At 41.0% G+C, this 16,244-nt stretch overlaps 1 protein-coding gene, 1 long non-coding RNA gene and 1 pseudogene across 4 annotated transcripts; all 3 read right to left on the reverse strand.

Annotated features, from left to right (window-relative positions):
• Nucleotides 1–130: 130 nt before the first annotated feature.
• On the reverse strand, nucleotides 131–1,432 carry LOC124314536 (annotated as a pseudogene).
• Nucleotides 1,433–1,647: 215 nt separating this feature from the next.
• LOC124314320 lies at nucleotides 1,648–4,030 on the reverse strand. 2 transcript variants are annotated; one of them, XR_006911127.1, is made up of 6 exons: nucleotides 3,783–4,030; nucleotides 3,473–3,709; nucleotides 2,470–2,568; nucleotides 2,294–2,399; nucleotides 1,933–2,085; nucleotides 1,648–1,858 (listed from the first exon to the last, which is right to left on the reverse strand). It is a non-coding gene; the product is annotated as an uncharacterized LOC124314320 (long non-coding RNA). The 2 variants fall into 2 exon arrangements; XR_006911126.1 differs by having other exon boundaries at nucleotides 3,473–4,030.
• Nucleotides 4,031–4,328: 298 nt separating this feature from the next.
• On the reverse strand, nucleotides 4,329–14,914 carry LOC124314052 (cholinesterase-like). 2 transcript variants are annotated; one of them, XM_046779046.1, is made up of 11 exons: nucleotides 11,221–11,544; nucleotides 10,964–11,119; nucleotides 9,670–9,759; nucleotides 7,998–8,129; nucleotides 7,435–7,588; nucleotides 7,154–7,339; nucleotides 6,688–7,050; nucleotides 6,257–6,586; nucleotides 6,037–6,175; nucleotides 5,746–5,966; nucleotides 4,329–5,657 (listed from the first exon to the last, which is right to left on the reverse strand). In XM_046779046.1, exons 2-11 carry the CDS (start codon nucleotides 11,066–11,068, stop codon nucleotides 5,542–5,544), a joined length of 1,836 nt encoding a protein of 611 aa, XP_046635002.1. In that variant the 5' UTR covers nucleotides 11,069–11,119; nucleotides 11,221–11,544; the 3' UTR covers nucleotides 4,329–5,541. The 2 variants fall into 2 exon arrangements, with proteins under 2 accessions (XP_046635002.1, XP_046635003.1); XM_046779047.1 differs by lacking the exons at nucleotides 10,964–11,119; nucleotides 11,221–11,544 and adding an exon at nucleotides 14,715–14,914.
• Between the last annotated feature and the right edge of the window lie 1,330 nt (nucleotides 14,915–16,244).

The following is a 16,244-nucleotide window of genomic DNA, read 5'->3' on the forward strand; positions in this document are numbered from 1 at the left end:
TTTAAACTCGTACAGAAGAAAAACTTCTTGAACCGGATGCTCTTTTTATTGAATTTTTTGTACATTTCAAAAAAATAATAAAAACTAGTTTAATGTATTAATATTTTTATTTATTACAGACATAGGGTTTGACATTGGATTATGTAGTTTAGGGTATAAATTTGAGGGTTGGTATGTGTAATGTTTGTGGGGTCTGAAGAATTGGAAGGTATAAGTTTGTGGGGTTTGGAGATTAATTGGTAGGGATATGTTGGTAGTGTTATAAATTAACTGTTTTTTAACCAGATTTGAAATATCCCCCCTCCAACATCCTCTTCTTTCCTTTCCCATGAATCCCGAAAACATGTTTATTATTTGTTTGACATAAACATCCCCATATTTCTTTTTTGTTCCTTCTTAACATATTAACGGTATACTACATTGACACAATGCCAATTTCATAAAATAATAATGCAATTTCGGAAACACGACACCAGCACCAAGGAACGGCCAATTGATTTTGATGTAGAAAGATGTTTCACCAGTATAGGCTCCGCATAGGCTGCGTACTGTTCGATTACCTCCGGCATGGTTTGGGCTTTCTCTTTGTCCGGCATTCGTTGGAGCAGCTGATCCACTGTTCGTTGCGACTGGCTCCCTTCCCACACATATTTTCCATGTCTGCTTCGCATTTCTCATCCTCCCACGGCTCAGTTTTCTGTACGGCAAACAACAGAGACAAAAGAGGAAGTGTCGATTACTAGACTCCTGCCAGCACGCAATTGTTGTTTGCTTAGCAAAACATTAGGACGTACCCAAGACTCGCTGACGAGAACATTCAGCAGATATATGGCGTAATCGACGTTCGGCTTTCTCAAAGGACACCGCTCAGAGACGATTATCAGCACGTCAGTTTCTGGGTTGTAACGCTCTTTCACTAGTCGAAGCAGTTTATCCTTGGCGTGATTGTCCGATTTCAAAGAGCTCAATTTCACCTACATGAGGAAGAAAAGAGTTACTTATAACAGGATATGAAATGCTCTTTTTTTCTTCTTTTACCTCCTGGAGTGTTACTATTCTGGATCCCTCAATAATGAGGGGGAAGAATGGAGGTAATCACTAGTTGTGATTGTGATGGGTAAATGATTTTCAATCTTTTCGTTGGTATCCAACTCTTTCGGCCACTCTGTGCAGATCTCTATAAACAAATAATGTGTAAAGCTTTATGAATATATTTATTATACTCAAGGGTTCTCACTTTTCGAGGCTTGGCATTGTCTCTCAATAGCGGGTGGTTTCAAGTGAAGAAAGTTGGGGATCTTCATCAACTCTGCATCGCGATTTGCACTAATAGACTAGATGCAAAATTCTACGCGAGTTGTTGAATTAGCAAAATGTGTAACTTGACTGATGCAGATTTCCGCAAAAAATTTAACGTGGCTTTTTGTTTCATTGGGTAGTGGGTTGCTTTGTTTAACTCGCACATGCAATTGTAGGTTTTGTCTACGGCCCCCAGAGATAGTATCTGGACCGAGAAGAAGAGAGAAGTACGAGGCAAGTTTTACTGGGGAGATGTAGTCATACTAGGCTTCCGGGTTAGACTCATGACCCTCAAAAAGTTTTCATCGGATCATGCGCCTTCCAAGTCCCCGTTCGACCAGAGCCCTCCCCTCCTCCTGGTTTCACAGCGGGTGAGTGACCATCGGCGGGCGTTGGTTAGTGGTTAGTTAGGGAAACGGGGCCACAGAAAAGAAGGGAGCCCAGATATGCACTTATAATTTAATCCGACGATTAAACAATTTATCAGTCTTGGATTGCAGCATTCTCTCGTCGGTTTTCATCAGTGGATGAAGTCCATGACAGGTAGCGAAGGATTACCCTGTAAGCAGAATGAACATTTATTTGGATGGCAATAATATTCAAACAAGGTTGTAGCGACAGAATAAGTAATACCTCAAATAAAGATGGCTCACTTAAGAAAGTAAAAAGGGAGATTCAAGGGTAGCAGCCAACAGGTTAGTAAACATGGACCTTGTTGACTTTCTTGAAAGGACATGACTTCTCATAAAGTCTGCCATGCAAATTTACAAAGCTGGAGTTTAGAACCTGCAAATAAAAAAAGAAAAATAAGTCAGCTTGTTTATAATTTGTGTCATCAATAAGTTTGACATCTATGATCTAAATGAATAAACAATTATCAGTAAACACTCAAAAGCGTCTCTAAAACATTAGATAGATGTAAGTGGAGATTAATACTTTAAATACATGTTAGACTGCAATGGAAAAAGTTCAGTGACATGATAAGTGAACTTACACATGAAACCACAGATCAGTTATCCAATCTTATCTCGAGAAGATGAAATGAGAGATTGGTCTATGCTGGGGTTGGTGATCTAGCAAGTCCAATACAATTATGGCTCCTAATAAAAGACGAGAAGAATATATGTTTCAGCAATACATGAAATGGATAGAGCTTGTGTTGGTTATTACCTGTATCATTTCGATGGCACATTCAGTAGAATACAATAATTTGGAACAAAATAGTTGACCGTAGGCTGCACGACGGCCACGACCCTTTCACGTTTCCTCCTGAGAGTTGATGAGAAACATTAAGGTTATCCAACATATACACTGAATAGAACACATCACCGACAAGTTAGAGACGAAATCACTCGAATTTACCAATGAATTCATTGGTAATTTTCGAAGAAAGGATAGCTTAACTTTTGACAGCAAACCGCCATTCCATTGACACAATCAACACGCCATCTATTTGACACGTCTCAAAACTCAGTATTTGCCGATGGTCTTAAGATACTCAAAAAACTTGAAAAGTCCATATTTGTTTGCTAAAACCTAGCAATCAATCCTTAGAACTGTACAGAAAACAAAGCTCACTTGCTAGTTTTATGCAAATTTTCCGGAAGTATACCAGAAGTAAGCGATAGCGCCTTAACCATTGAGCCGACAAAATAAACCAAATATTCGTGATCTCCGTGAAATTTGGGGTCGATTTGGTGCAATTAAACGAAATCCAGAATTTGATCAAAATCGAGATTTTTCAATTCTCGAAACCGGAAGTCCGGAAGTACGCGTACGTACAAAAAAGAACATGAACTTTACGACAAATTTGACGAGGATCACGAATATGTGGTTCTTTTGTGCGTCAGATGAATATTTACTAAACTACTGACAAAAATGAGAAAACCAGAAGTAGAAAAAAAAACCCCACATTATTACAAATCTAACAAGTGAGCTTTGTTGCTGAAAGAGAAACTGACAGCTATCACCCAAACTTTCTTTGTAGTAGCAGCGAGAAATTTCTCCAGAGATGTGCAAAGTAAACGTAACTAAACTGAGTGGAAAATGATCAAAGGCTAAGCCGTCTAGCGTCAGAAAAAATAAACGTTTACATGAAAACAATGTCCGCTCTAGCTCGTTGACAGTTGAAAGAAAGAACTAACAAACGAAGGGAAATAACTGTGATACTCACGTAATATTCTCCCCTCCAAATTTACATCTCGTCTTCACCAAAAAGCACCGCAGCATCACACATCACAACAGACGAAATCCCCAAGGTATAATGAGAAGGCAGCTTAACAGTTGACATTCTTCTGAATCAGTGCCTTGTTCCAGATTCTTGACGAAATATCCTATACTCGCCTATACTGCTACTTTTCGTATCACTTTTTGTAACTTTTCACTTTATTCCTGTTATTCTGCACTTTGCCTTAATTTTGATGAATCTTCGTATATTAGAAAATGGACTTTTCCAAAAGTCAAAACTATCACAATTGACTTACTTGCTTTAAAATTGTTCACTTTCGATTCAGCTTGGTCGAAAGGCGTGGAAACAACTTTATCATTTTTTTAAATGTAAAAGCGAAGAACACCGCATTGAGCAGCAACACATTCCCGTACACTGTTTCAAAAGCAAATGGCGGCTTCGTCACTCACGAACAGCCACTCCGCCACCTGGTGGACACAATTTTACCTAGCGGGACAATCTGCTGCAATCGCAAAGAGGCAAAGAGCCAACAGCCAAAGCATGAAAGTAAAGCGAAAAAAAAATCCGACTTTTGCTTTAAACAACACTACAAATGAATTTCGTATGTTAAAGAAATCAGTAGAAAAATGTAAATACTGTTCAATTTTTTTTCGAAATTACTTTTAAATCAATTTAGCAAATGACTTATTACCCGCTTTCGAAGGAAATAGATTCACCACACCACAGATCATTTTTATTTGGTTAAATCTATTGCCTCGACATCTTCTAAACTGGCTTTACTGCTTTATTAGTATGCAGTGGTTTTTGTAGGTGGATGAATAGCTAATGAAAGTGAATAGAATATGAAACAAAAATGAATGTATTGAAACAGTTAGGCTAAAGGAGCACTTTGATTCCAATTCGACGCGTACAATAACAGTTCTAGACGCTGATCAACTTGCATGGCATAGAGCGGCATTCTTGACATTCACAACAAAACAAGGTCTTCTTATAATGAGAGGACTTACGCGAGAAATACAAAAAACAAGAGATGTCACAATAACATACATTAAAAAGAAATAGACACGCACAGTACAGTACAGTTATGATAGGTATGCCAAATTTTTAGATGTAGGTTATCAACCGACAGAACTACTACTCAGTGTTAGTGGACCGTGGAAGAAGAAGGTGCGTGTTAACGTCAGGTGCAGCAAAAGTTAAAAGAATTTGGAAGTGTGTCGAACTCGAAACTCAAAAGAAAACAAACAAAACCAAACGCAGAAAGCACTGGCACTTCATTAACTTTCATCTCATCTAAATTATTTAATAGTTTTATGATTTTATGTCTCGCTGTTGCCGGTTTTCCAACTGCAGACTGCGGCACCTCAAGTCGGGTCGATAACAAAAGTAATTCGCTTCATCATTGGCAGGAAAACGGTTATAGAATGTAGGAATAACACATGAAGTCCGTCAAACGAGAACATTTCAGTCAATCACAACGCAGTCAAGATGAGCCCATTCTTATCCGTGTCTGAGGGAACAGTCGAGAAACGCTTCAAGTCGGGTTGCGATTGATAGTAGTAGACTAAACGGGCAACCGATCGTCTACGACGCAAAGGCACTTGGACTTGACCCGGCGAAATTGCACCCAGTGACGAGTGCAAAATGTTGGCCAAACGGAATTGCGGATCGTCGTTCATTCTCTTCTTTCTCAGACGGGCCATCTTGGCTTGTTCCTCCAGTTGCAACCAGCATATGCGGCCCGCTTTAACAGTGTCGCAACGCTGTACGGGATTGGTCCAGTAGCAATCATCATCGCTATGATAACTGGTGGTAAATCGATCGTTCAAATGGTCATGAAGAGGTCGATTGTTCCTCAAACGAGTGGTGCACCTCCTCTCCAAAGACATTCGGGGGAGATTGCGAGATGAAGCATGATCAGAATGGTTGAAGTAATATTGCGACGGTGGTGGTGATGGAGGATTGATGTGATATATGGGCGGTGGAGGTGATGATGTGGATGATGGTGATGGTGTTGCACTGGTGCGGTATTTGATAGTTCTGCCGGCAAATCCTCAGACAAGGGGCGTTTTGCGTCTCATGCTGGCCAAACTCAAAATGAAGGCCACCAACAAAACGGATATGGCTGCAATCAACACCCACATGATGGACTGGTATGGCTGGGTAGGATCTGCAATACAAAACAGTTAAATTAATAATAGTTAATCAAATAATCGGCACCAACGACCAACTTCAATCAAATGAGAATTTATATTTACCGCCACGGAATCGGCTGTCGAAAGGTGGTCTGTTGGTGGGATTGGCAACGTCCTCTTCTCCGCGAGCAAGTCGTTCCAGCGACGGGAGGTAGTCGTTCCAAAAGGCAACTTTATGTCTGGGGTAAGGAACTCGGGTAAGTTGTTCGCGAATCTCGTAGTTTTTCAGTTCGTCTCTAGTCGATGGTTCCCATTTGAAACCGAACTGAGACGGTGTAGGATCTCTATAAATAGCCAAATGAATCATTGTTAAAATGAGTCATTCTAATGCTTCAAATGAATATCCCAGCTTACCCTAACGAGGCGAATTCAAGCCAAGAACGCTTCATCAAGTCGCTGACGGCTTCATCCTGTCGACTGAAACCCACGCCAATCTCCTGACGGTAAACAGTAGGGCCGAACAGATACAGTAATTCAGAACCGTGGGGAGCTCCTATAAAAAGGAAAAGATTTCCATCGTTATCAAGAGCAAAAGGAAAATAACTCAGAGCTAATCAATCTGTACTCAACGCACCTGTTGTGTTGAGAACGTTGTTGAACGGATCGGAAGTGGCATAGGCGTAACGGTAGATGTAAGTCGGGACGTTGTTTCTGACCAGACCACTGACGAAATGATCGTGAGGCGCCTTGTAGTAAGCCTCCGAATAGAACTGGAGCAGCTGCTGCAACATGCCTGCTTTATCTTTGTTGGCCACCTTGTCGTAGTAGTGATAGCGGATCGTGCGGTAGACAGCCTGCCAAGCGGTACGGAAACCGTAAAAATCGACAGCTCGCGGGATCGAAGCCGTTAAAAATAAATGCACAAGATCATCGTACGATCGCCGCGCCAGATTGCGAATCATGCCTGAAAAGAAAAAATATGTATATAAGTCAAGGAATTTAGATTAAAACACTTGATTTCGGTCACGTTGAGAGAGAAAGAAAATAAAAATCTACGGGACTTACTCAGCATGCCGGCGCCTTCACTTTCGGCCACTCCAGTCATTACACGCATCTTCTTATCAAAATCGCCTTTCTGTAAAGTAGCTTGAGGGTTTTTGCCGAAGAAAGCTGATTCGGGTGGCATGAAACTGTCAACAACGGGTCCAAACAATTCGGTCGTGTTCAAATCCTTTTGGTGACGAGTAAAGGCTTGAAGAATGTCGGCGACGTCGCGCTCTCTGAGACAATCGAGCAAGTGTTCATCGACGCTGTGAGAGCGACAGCCAATCAAATGGGCCACGGCTTGGGCAGCGTCCCTCGCATAATGAGAAATAGCCCACGGAGCAAAAAGCGATCCAGACATGACTATGACTCGCTCAAACAGTCCTGCCATAATTGAAATTACGATAAAAAAACCGTTAGCGCGTTACATTGCCAATGGGAATGAGTGAGGTAAAAAAATTTATGTAAAAAATAGAAACAAATATACCTTTCGAGGTTGGGGAAACCATGTGCATGGACACACTAGCCGCTCCCGATCCATGACCCATAAGTGTAACACGAGACGGATCACCTCCAAATTTGCCTATATTATTCTGAACCCATTTGAGGGCCATATGTTGATCCCAAAGGCCCAGGTTGCCTGGTGTTTCCGAGGTCTCCAATGAAAGAAATCCTTGAATAGACAAATGAAACAAGATGTGTGTGATTCGGCTACCTCAATGCATACATTTCAACACAATCGATTTATCCCGACAGTTGTTAACATACCGAATATGCCCAAACGATAGTGAACGGAGACGACGACAAGTCCTTCAGCGGCTAGATCCTCGGCAGGATACTTGCCAGGATTACCTTGAGTGAACATTTCACCCTCCAGGAACACAATAACCGGATAGGTCTTGACCGATAAGTCTACTGGTAACTGTAGATAAACAAGCAAACAACAAAACAAGATTAGCCGGATATTCTCTGAATCCATAAGGACTAGAAAAAAATATTGAATAAGAATAATAGCTGGGAAATGAAATCGAAAATAAGTGACAATGTACAAAAACAGTTATTGGAGAGTGAAATCTCGCCTCAAGCGACAGGGAAAACGTCGTTCGGATTTCCCCGTTCCAAATTGGGAAATCAGAAAAGGAAAATGAGCATTCATACACTAAAAAAGAAAATAAGGAGTGTTGCTTTTGCAAAATGACGTCAACTCAACACGCCATTTCAAGAGATTGGCCAATGGTTTTTGTCCAAATTCCAGTTTAATAGAAAACGGGGAATTATAAAATTGAAAAAGGAGAGCTGAAAGGAAAAAGAAATATTAAAAGGAAACCTACTTCTGGAACCCAAACATTGACAAAAAGACAATCTTCGGACGTTTTCAATCGATCCATGTCAGGCTGTGGGCACGCCGGCCCAAATTGGGTGGCGACGACGGTTTTATTCGATGGTTGGATCTTTTCAGGCATCTAAAAAAAGAGAAACAATAAAATGAAATAACGGCACATTCAAAATTAAAATCATTCAATAGTTTCAACACTGGGGAAAACCGAACTGATACACTTGTAATGAATCGAAGAAAATTTCCCACAAGCGCCAATCTGAGAACTCGTATAGATGTGCTCATCGCGAATGGGATTTACCGCCCTTATCTCCCTGAATTCTTTTCCTGTTTACGAGTTTTCCAAACGAAAGGAATTGAATAATTTTCAATCTTTTTTATCCTTGGAAAACTCCGCCTTTTCTATCACCTTGAACCAGTCAGTTCGTATAAGGAATGTACATTTCTAGGTTACGATCTATAAAACCCTAAACGGAACTCGCAGCCAATTTCATTAATGCATTCCCATTCTCACTGGTCAAGCAAAAGCAGTCCTTACATTGTAAGGCCTACACGTATTAGTTTCCAGGCCTTCGACGATGGGTCCGGGTTCCACCGTCCTGTGGCCTCAACAAGTTCTTCTACTTCCCTTCGACTCGAGTACGACATAACTTTCTCTTTGACGTAATAAAAGTCTTGAATTACGACTATATTCTAACGCGAACACAAATTGGCCAAGGGAAAGAAATCAAAAAACAAACAAAAGGAGAGCAGCATGCAGAAGATAATGAAATTTACTTTTGGTTTTCGTCGAGTGCGCAGCAAGAAACTGGCGCCAATAAGAGAAATTTTCTTTCAGCACCGTCGCCACCCCAACAATCAGGGCCGAATGATTACGCACTGCTGTACTTATATATTATACACATTTCTTTGGCTGCGACTACGAGACGCCACGGAGTTTGGATGAGGCCAAATGGACTCGCCGTTCAAAACTCGTTTCCACACACTCGAGAGAAAAAAAAAGTAGAACACGACGAAGAGAATAAAAGAAACAAAAAAAGATGTGAGTAGTCGATCGGAGGCTATCCAGCGGAGCCCATTAACTCACAGAGAGAGGATTGATGGACCCACGCCATATAATCCGCGCATTCGGTAAACTTCAATAGATGGTTACATCCGTGGGAGATCCGATGACACAGGGGACGTAACGACTTTTAGAGGAGACTTTCGACTAATGGAACCCTAAAATACCAGACCCCATAAATCCTTATTTTTACCCAAATCAGCTCATTTCAATCTCCGCTGTGGGTGTATTTTCAAACCAAAAGTCTGCATTTTTTTGGTTCTTTTGTTTCCAAGAGGGGAAGAAAAGGACGTGTGATTAGTATACCCAGTACTTTCGGACAAGGTCGACGACCCAATGGGTAGTAGTCCTTGAGCTGGCCAGGTAAAAGAAACCAAACAGTAATAAAAAAAAAAACATGTAGATAATCGGCATCTACGGCTAATTAAGGTGCGCTTGGATATTAGATAGATAGTAGGTGGATTCTTGTTCCCTAGCTGATGGCTGATGCGTAGTCTCAGTACTTGATCTAATACTACGAGAACTAACATTGAATTTACCCCTTAGGGTTTTATATGAACAATTGACGAAGACATGATTGTTGTGAACATGACGTAATAGTTACCCGGAAACGGAGTGGTCCTACAGGTGGCTGGGCGTAAGGAATGCCGAGGAAAGCGACAACGGTAGAGCGCTTGTTTGAAGGTTTTTTTACCTAGAACCCGAAATAAAAATGGAAAAGAACACACATGAGTCATCTTTGAAAAGAACGAAAACACGGCACACTCGTCATTCCATTGTTTGCATTGCTTTTTTTTTCCAGCAGGATGAAGAGTTATGCTGTGGCACTTGAGGAAATAAAAGATCATCAGAGAAGAATGTAGCGGTTAACGTTTCGCTTGACGTGATGGCTCCCGCACTTGGAAGTTAGCAACTGAATAAAAAGTTGAAAATTCTCTACCACCACCACCACCGGTGGTCACTGAAAAGACCTCAAGGAAGTGGCAATCGTGGAAAATAATATGTAATATTCGTACAACCCAAAACCGCGATGATTCGAATCGCAATCCGGTGCTCTCTCATATAGCTATTGTACATGTTTTGACTGTTCTGTATTTCTCTCTCTCTCTCTTTCGAAAACAATGTGTTGCCATCCCACTGTTGTGTGTTTTGACAAATAACATTATGTCCTTCATCCGATCGAAAAAAAAAAGCTTTGAATAAAACGGAAATATAACTAGTACAACTAGCTGGTACATCTAAATGGAAGTTGAATAGAGAGTAGAAGGATTGTATTATTACTTTTTTTTTTACTGTATAAATTGAAAGCAATCAAGCAGCTATGCAGCCAATAAATTTTTAAAATATTTCCCTCTTTCTCTCTATTTCTAGTTATCGATTTTTCTTTCTTTTGCTTACTTACTCGCTCTTTATTTAGCAAACTTTCAAAAAGGCTTGGTCGACTAGCTTTCATTTCTTTGGCTCATTCGTGACCAGCGGGCTGGAATTCACTGGCGCCAGCCAATGCTCTAAATTGGCTGAATCGAAAAATGATTAGAAAGTGAACGCTTTAACAACAACAACAAGAGAGAGAGAAAAAAAAAACAACTACCAACTACTATTTAACTTCCGCATTTACGTTACAACTAGCAGACGGGTCAACCGGCAGAGCTCCGGCTGGGACCACGTAGTCTCTTTTAGTCTGGAGACCGAGAGATGACCTGAATGTTTGTTAGCCCCGCTGGCAACGTGTTATTGCCCTCAAAGAGAACTGTATATCTGTGTACGCACACATGAAGAAGAAAAGAAGAAGAAGATAGGAAAGAAAGAGAAGGGTAAAAGAACTTGAAGAAGAAGAAAAAAGTCTTAACAAAAATGAAAGAAAAGGATAAAAGAAAATATCAAATAAAACAACTTACACCGCGTATCTCGCCCTGGGGTAGGACGACACTTGGATCCTGAGCCAAGCTAGCGGCCAGCCAAAACAGCAGACCGACCATCCAGAAATGAATCCATCGGCCCATGTTGGCCGAAGTTTTCTCTTTCTTTCGGGGAGATTTCCTCTGTCTGCTTCTCTGTTTATTTTAAGACACAAAAAACTTTCAGTTTTGATTTTGCTGGCCGTTTTCGTTTTCTGCGAACGAACAAGTTCCGGTTAGAGGCAATCAGTTTATACCTGGGTCAGCTAAGCAACGTATCAAGTTGGGGTCTACTGCGGGGGAGACACGTGAGTATCGTCTAAACAATCGGGCGAATAAACAAAGGGCTCGGTTCGTTGAACTTGGAGACGATCACGGAGGTCGATGCAGATGAGCGAACCAAATAATTTCTCTTTCAACCAGTTATCACCGAGCGAAAACAATGGCAAAACTGATAAACAAAATTCACTAAAAAAGCAGGTTTTTTCTTTTCTTTCTTTCTTCCGTTTCGGCGATTGAGGCGTGGAGGGGATCCACCTGTCCAGCACCTCGTCTTTTAGTCGACTGAATACTAGTCGTCAGTTGGGGGCCTTCTATAAGCGTGTGCGTTCCGTCTAAACCTCCACCACTCCCCCCCCCACCTCTTCCCTCCCCTTTTCTCTCCCTCTCGCCCAGCACTGGTTCTCTTTCTTCTTTCTCTCTCTCTCCTGGTACCACAAGCCTGCAGAGTCAGGGACAATAACACGCTAGCGGTTGCGACAAGGTTGCAAGCGCTTTTCGTGATATTTTTCCCCTCGCCTTCGTCTCAGACTGTTCTCTTGTCTGGTATGGTTTGTTTCGTGTTCCGTGACACTCTATGATTCATTACTGTACCAATTTAGAGGAAATCAAAGAATAAAACTTGTCTGGATTATTATTGCTACACTTGAAATAACATCGAAAAGGGGAGATAGAGGGAAATTTGTTAAAAATCGGAGTTGGCGGACGCGTGTTGGTAGAACAACAAACGCGGAAAGCCAAAAGAAAAAAAAAGTAGCACCAGTCGTGAAAATTCGATAGTTTTTATTATGGTTTCCTATAGAGTCCTGATTTTTTTTTGGTCTAGGTGTGAGAGAACGATACCTATAAAGCGGAACTGGCGTCATAGGCTACCGTCTATGGCACACAGCAGAGGTGCCAATGTATGGATGACAGTTTTTTTTTTGTTTTGTTTTTCGATATTTTTGTTGGTTTGTTTGATGCAACCTACCAACTTTTTTTACCTTTGTGATCTCATTAGGACACGCCACATCCTCTGACACAGTGCAGCGTCCGCACTTAGCGCGCGGTATTCCGTGTCTGGCATTTTAGTCGGTGAATCGACGTGGCGGCAATTTCCGCTGCGTCCCCCCCACCCGCGGAACTCGTTTCTACTTGTTTTTTTCCATGACAACGAGCTGAAGCCTCGCACGCTGCAACAGAACGTCATACAAAGACGTGCTTGATGAACTCACGCATTCATAGCTCCGAGAGTCCGGGATGAATTGGTGCTTTTCTGCGTAATCACGTGAAAAGAAGAGGGGGGACAAAAAGCGCTTCAGGTGTGTGAAGACAGATCAACAGCCTTCAGGGAAGGGTTTTTTTACTGATCCGCAAAAAAAAAAGAAACTTGATGGCAAAAGGATTTGATTGCACTGAGAAATAGCACAACCACATAAATTGTTTTGAATAATAATGCGAATGTATGGGGAGAAGTTATTTTATCCTTGCGAAGGCCCCTAATCCAGGATTTAGTAGTAGGGAAATAAAGAAATGGCACTGTCAAAGTACAAGGTCTTCTAGCAAACACAATGGCCTCTTGAAATTCACCGAAGGAAATATTCAAACGGTAGGATGACCATCAAGACTATTTTCCGGTGTGCCGTTTCCGAGTTACAACAATAAATTTCAAAAAATAAATAAAAATAAACGCGTCGACGACCTTCAGTTTAGCAGCTTTGTGTAAACAAGTCAACACGCTCAGTCACACACACACTCGCCATAACATATTATTTCAATTTTGGGCACAGCGCTAAAATTGTTAATAAATCTTGTGACTCGCTGGATTTTTACTTACAATCCATATTTGACTTTCTTATAACTGTTTAATTTAAATATAGGATTGCTTGCAATTCTGTCCAATGAAATACAATCCATTCATTAAACAAACAAAAAACAATTCAAGATTAAAACGGAATTTTCGATATTTTGGGTAGAACTTGTGCAGGATCTCGTTGGCCTCGGAAAACCCGAATTGGACAAACGACCCCGACAGACCTTTTACGTTACTCATGGAAGTTAAATAGATGGAAAGTTTTCTATCGATTTACAGCTCGAAAGTCGCCAGAAGAATTGACAGCAGGTCTCTTGGATAACTTGTTCCGGTTTTATTGGTGAAATAAAATATAAAAACTGGATTCACCGTTTCACTTTGCATGAACAGTTTAAAAAACCATCTACTACTTGGATTTCTTTCAGTTAAATTACTCCTTGGGCTAAAGTTGTTGCAACAAACCACAGAAAGTGGGAAAAGAGGACACACAGGATTCTTTCGCAATGGTCGTAATTGTGCCTGACGAAATAACCGTGACGGCTGTCAAGTGGAATGAAGAATTGAAGAGGAGGATTTCAAAAATGAATCCCGTGTTTTTAATTTCACGGCAGACTTATTAACACATGTGTCGAGGAGAATGTCTACTGTTTCAACGGCATTCAGGATATTCAAGAGGATATCTCAAATCGTCACCGTTTAAAACGTTTTGACATGAGCGGCAAAGGCGGATGCCCATTATTAAAATTCAAACCTATCGAAGTGCAACCGTGCAACTTCCTGAATCCTTCCTGAACCTGTTGGTGTGGGCCGCCAAACGAGTTGCTTGTCAAGCAGAAAAAAAAAGGCAACGCGCAGCCACCGGTTGCTAATTTCCAACTCTTTGGGCTGTTGCAGTAGAAATGCCTCGAGAGATTTTTTTATTTTTTTTTATTATACAGCCTTTTGTTACTATGTAGCCAAGGTCATTTTCTTAACAGATTATCCAATGCGCATTTTCCTTCCAGCCCTTGCGCGCAGTGGTAGCACTTACTTTAAATATACGCGAAATGATGGCCAAATCCCCGACAGGGTAGACGCTAAATGAACATGAAGCCTCCGGGGAATGAGGACCTTCTCTTAGGTGTACTGCACCCCTTCACGTTTTGGGTATTCCTTCCTATTGCGCATTTCGGTATTTCCTTATGCCTTCCTCACCATCGAATGGGTTTATAAAACCCACACGCAACCTGACATGTTTCCTAAAGAGATATCTGGACCTTAAGAAGATAGAAGCCGAGGTCGTTTCTGCCTGCCGGTTAACTTTCCCTTTGGTTGAGGGAGGTGACCATTTATTTTTTAGGTTATTCCATTACGAGGAGAAGCCGGTGTGGCAGCAGGTCGCTCTTGGTTGTAAAATTTTCTGGGTGCACTTTGATTGAAGTGTTTAAAGTTAAATTGTTTTTTAATTTGATTGTTTTTCTCACAGACAAAGTTGTGAGGTAAAAAAAAACAAGCCTGATCTGAAGTCGTTCCACAAATGAGTTATTTAATGAACCCTGAATAAATAAAAACGGCAAGAGAAAACAGTTCAGGTCAGCCGCCTAGCTCAGGAATAATCGTACTCCTACTATGTCACGTCATAAATCGTAATAAACGCCACGAAATAGTCGAAAAGGAAGAATAGAGATGAGTGTTTCCTACCTTTAAGCCTGGGAAATACAACTAGGTATCCACAAGTGCCCAATCCGAAGACTAGTTGAATCCAATAGATGAGATAGGAAAAAGGGTGTCCTCGTGAATACACCAACACACACATGGATGTACACGAGGACATTAACAGAAAGGCAAAGAAGAGATCCATAACTCCGTAACTCGACCAGTAGTTTCTTCGATCAATGGGATGCTGTTTAACTGTATCAAAAATCAAAAATGGATTACAAAAAATGTTGACAGAAACAACAAGAAAGGAAAAATAAAAATTGAGACAATGGATAAAACCTAATTTGTAATAAACATGAGAATTATAGGCTTCTATGTAACAGCATGTAAGTCATGCATCATTTATCTATCTAGCAGGTCACAGGAATATTTGTAACGAAAATCATATTACCCAAACGATGACACTGGAATTGTTGGTGATGACAGGTCAATACCAGAACAATAATGACTTGCATATCTTGTGGTTATGATGGGCTCAGGCCTCAAATCTAGACAAAGGAAAAGGTTACATAGTGCAAGCAAACAGAAGGCTTACATGGAAAATGCTCCTCAGAAACTAACATTTTACAAATTTTGAACAGGTTTAATAACTCTTCTATTTTATGTACCTGCTGAACAGCATGCAGCAGCATTTACAGCTGAATAGTATGCATTAACCGATTCTATAAAGAGCTACGACACCAGAGTTCACATGACGATCAAATTTTTGAAAACGAGTTCTAAAGGAAAGCAGACGACACTAATCTGCTATTTAGCCATGCTGCTTAATAATAAGATATCGATAGACAAATTAAATCGACCCCCTCCACCTATATCCAAATCGCAATTAAAGGCGGTTTTCTCTCCCGTGCTCGACATCTGCTGAACGGGATCAGGATTACTTTGGTATCTAATAGTTTGTCTCATCAAGTTACACTGAGCCACAGTCAAGATAAAAGTAAAAATTTGCAGGTAACCCGAATTTAATTAATTTTAGACGCAGGGCGTAGGGCCCACTTAGGCACTTAGAAATCAAGAGGGAATAAATTCCGAGATTTTAGGATGAGACTATCCTAAAGCGGACTGTGGGTTCATCAGTATGTGGAATAATGCGAATGTACAATTCGAACACTACCTATGGAGGATTCCCCCAATGGGCTTAGAGAAGCTAATTCAGCTGCTTTCGTCATCGCTGCATCGACGAATTAGATTTCGTTTTCTTATCCGTTATTATTACGTGATCCAAGTTTTACTAACCCTGACGAAAATCTGTAATCGTCTAGTTTTGCGGAAATTGGGTAGAACTGTCGCCCAACCACCGCAGCACACTTTGCCAATCTAATCTCGTTTCCTGCATTCAAGGCTGATGTTGCAGTTGCAGGAAATCAATTCCGGTTCTCCTCCGCACACACTGCCATGGCGTTTTTTAAATAACGGACCATCGGGTGATCAGAGCAGGAATGCAATGTAAACGTAATGTGGCATTGGCGATTTCAGGTTTTATGACAGGAGATTGAAACCAATAGATTATAG

The sequence above is a fragment of the Daphnia pulicaria genome, chromosome 10 (assembly GCF_021234035.1).
Source record: "Daphnia pulicaria isolate SC F1-1A chromosome 10, SC_F0-13Bv2, whole genome shotgun sequence".
Taxonomy (NCBI): domain Eukaryota; kingdom Metazoa; phylum Arthropoda; class Branchiopoda; order Diplostraca; family Daphniidae; genus Daphnia; species Daphnia pulicaria.

Excerpts from the sequence above, each read along its gene's own strand:
- LOC124314052 (XM_046779046.1), bottom strand. The coding sequence starts at position 11,068 with ATGGGCCGATGGATTCATTTCTGGATGGTCGGTCTGCTGTTTTGGCTG. Across the intron at positions 8,130-9,669 it reads TAGGACCACTCCGTTTCCGG|ATGCCTGAAAAGATCCAACC; the intron begins GTAACTATTACG and ends CTCTTTTTTTAG. Across the intron at positions 5,967-6,036 it reads CTTGAATTCGCCTCGTTAGG|AGATCCTACACCGTCTCAGT; the intron begins GTAAGCTGGGAT and ends GGCTATTTATAG.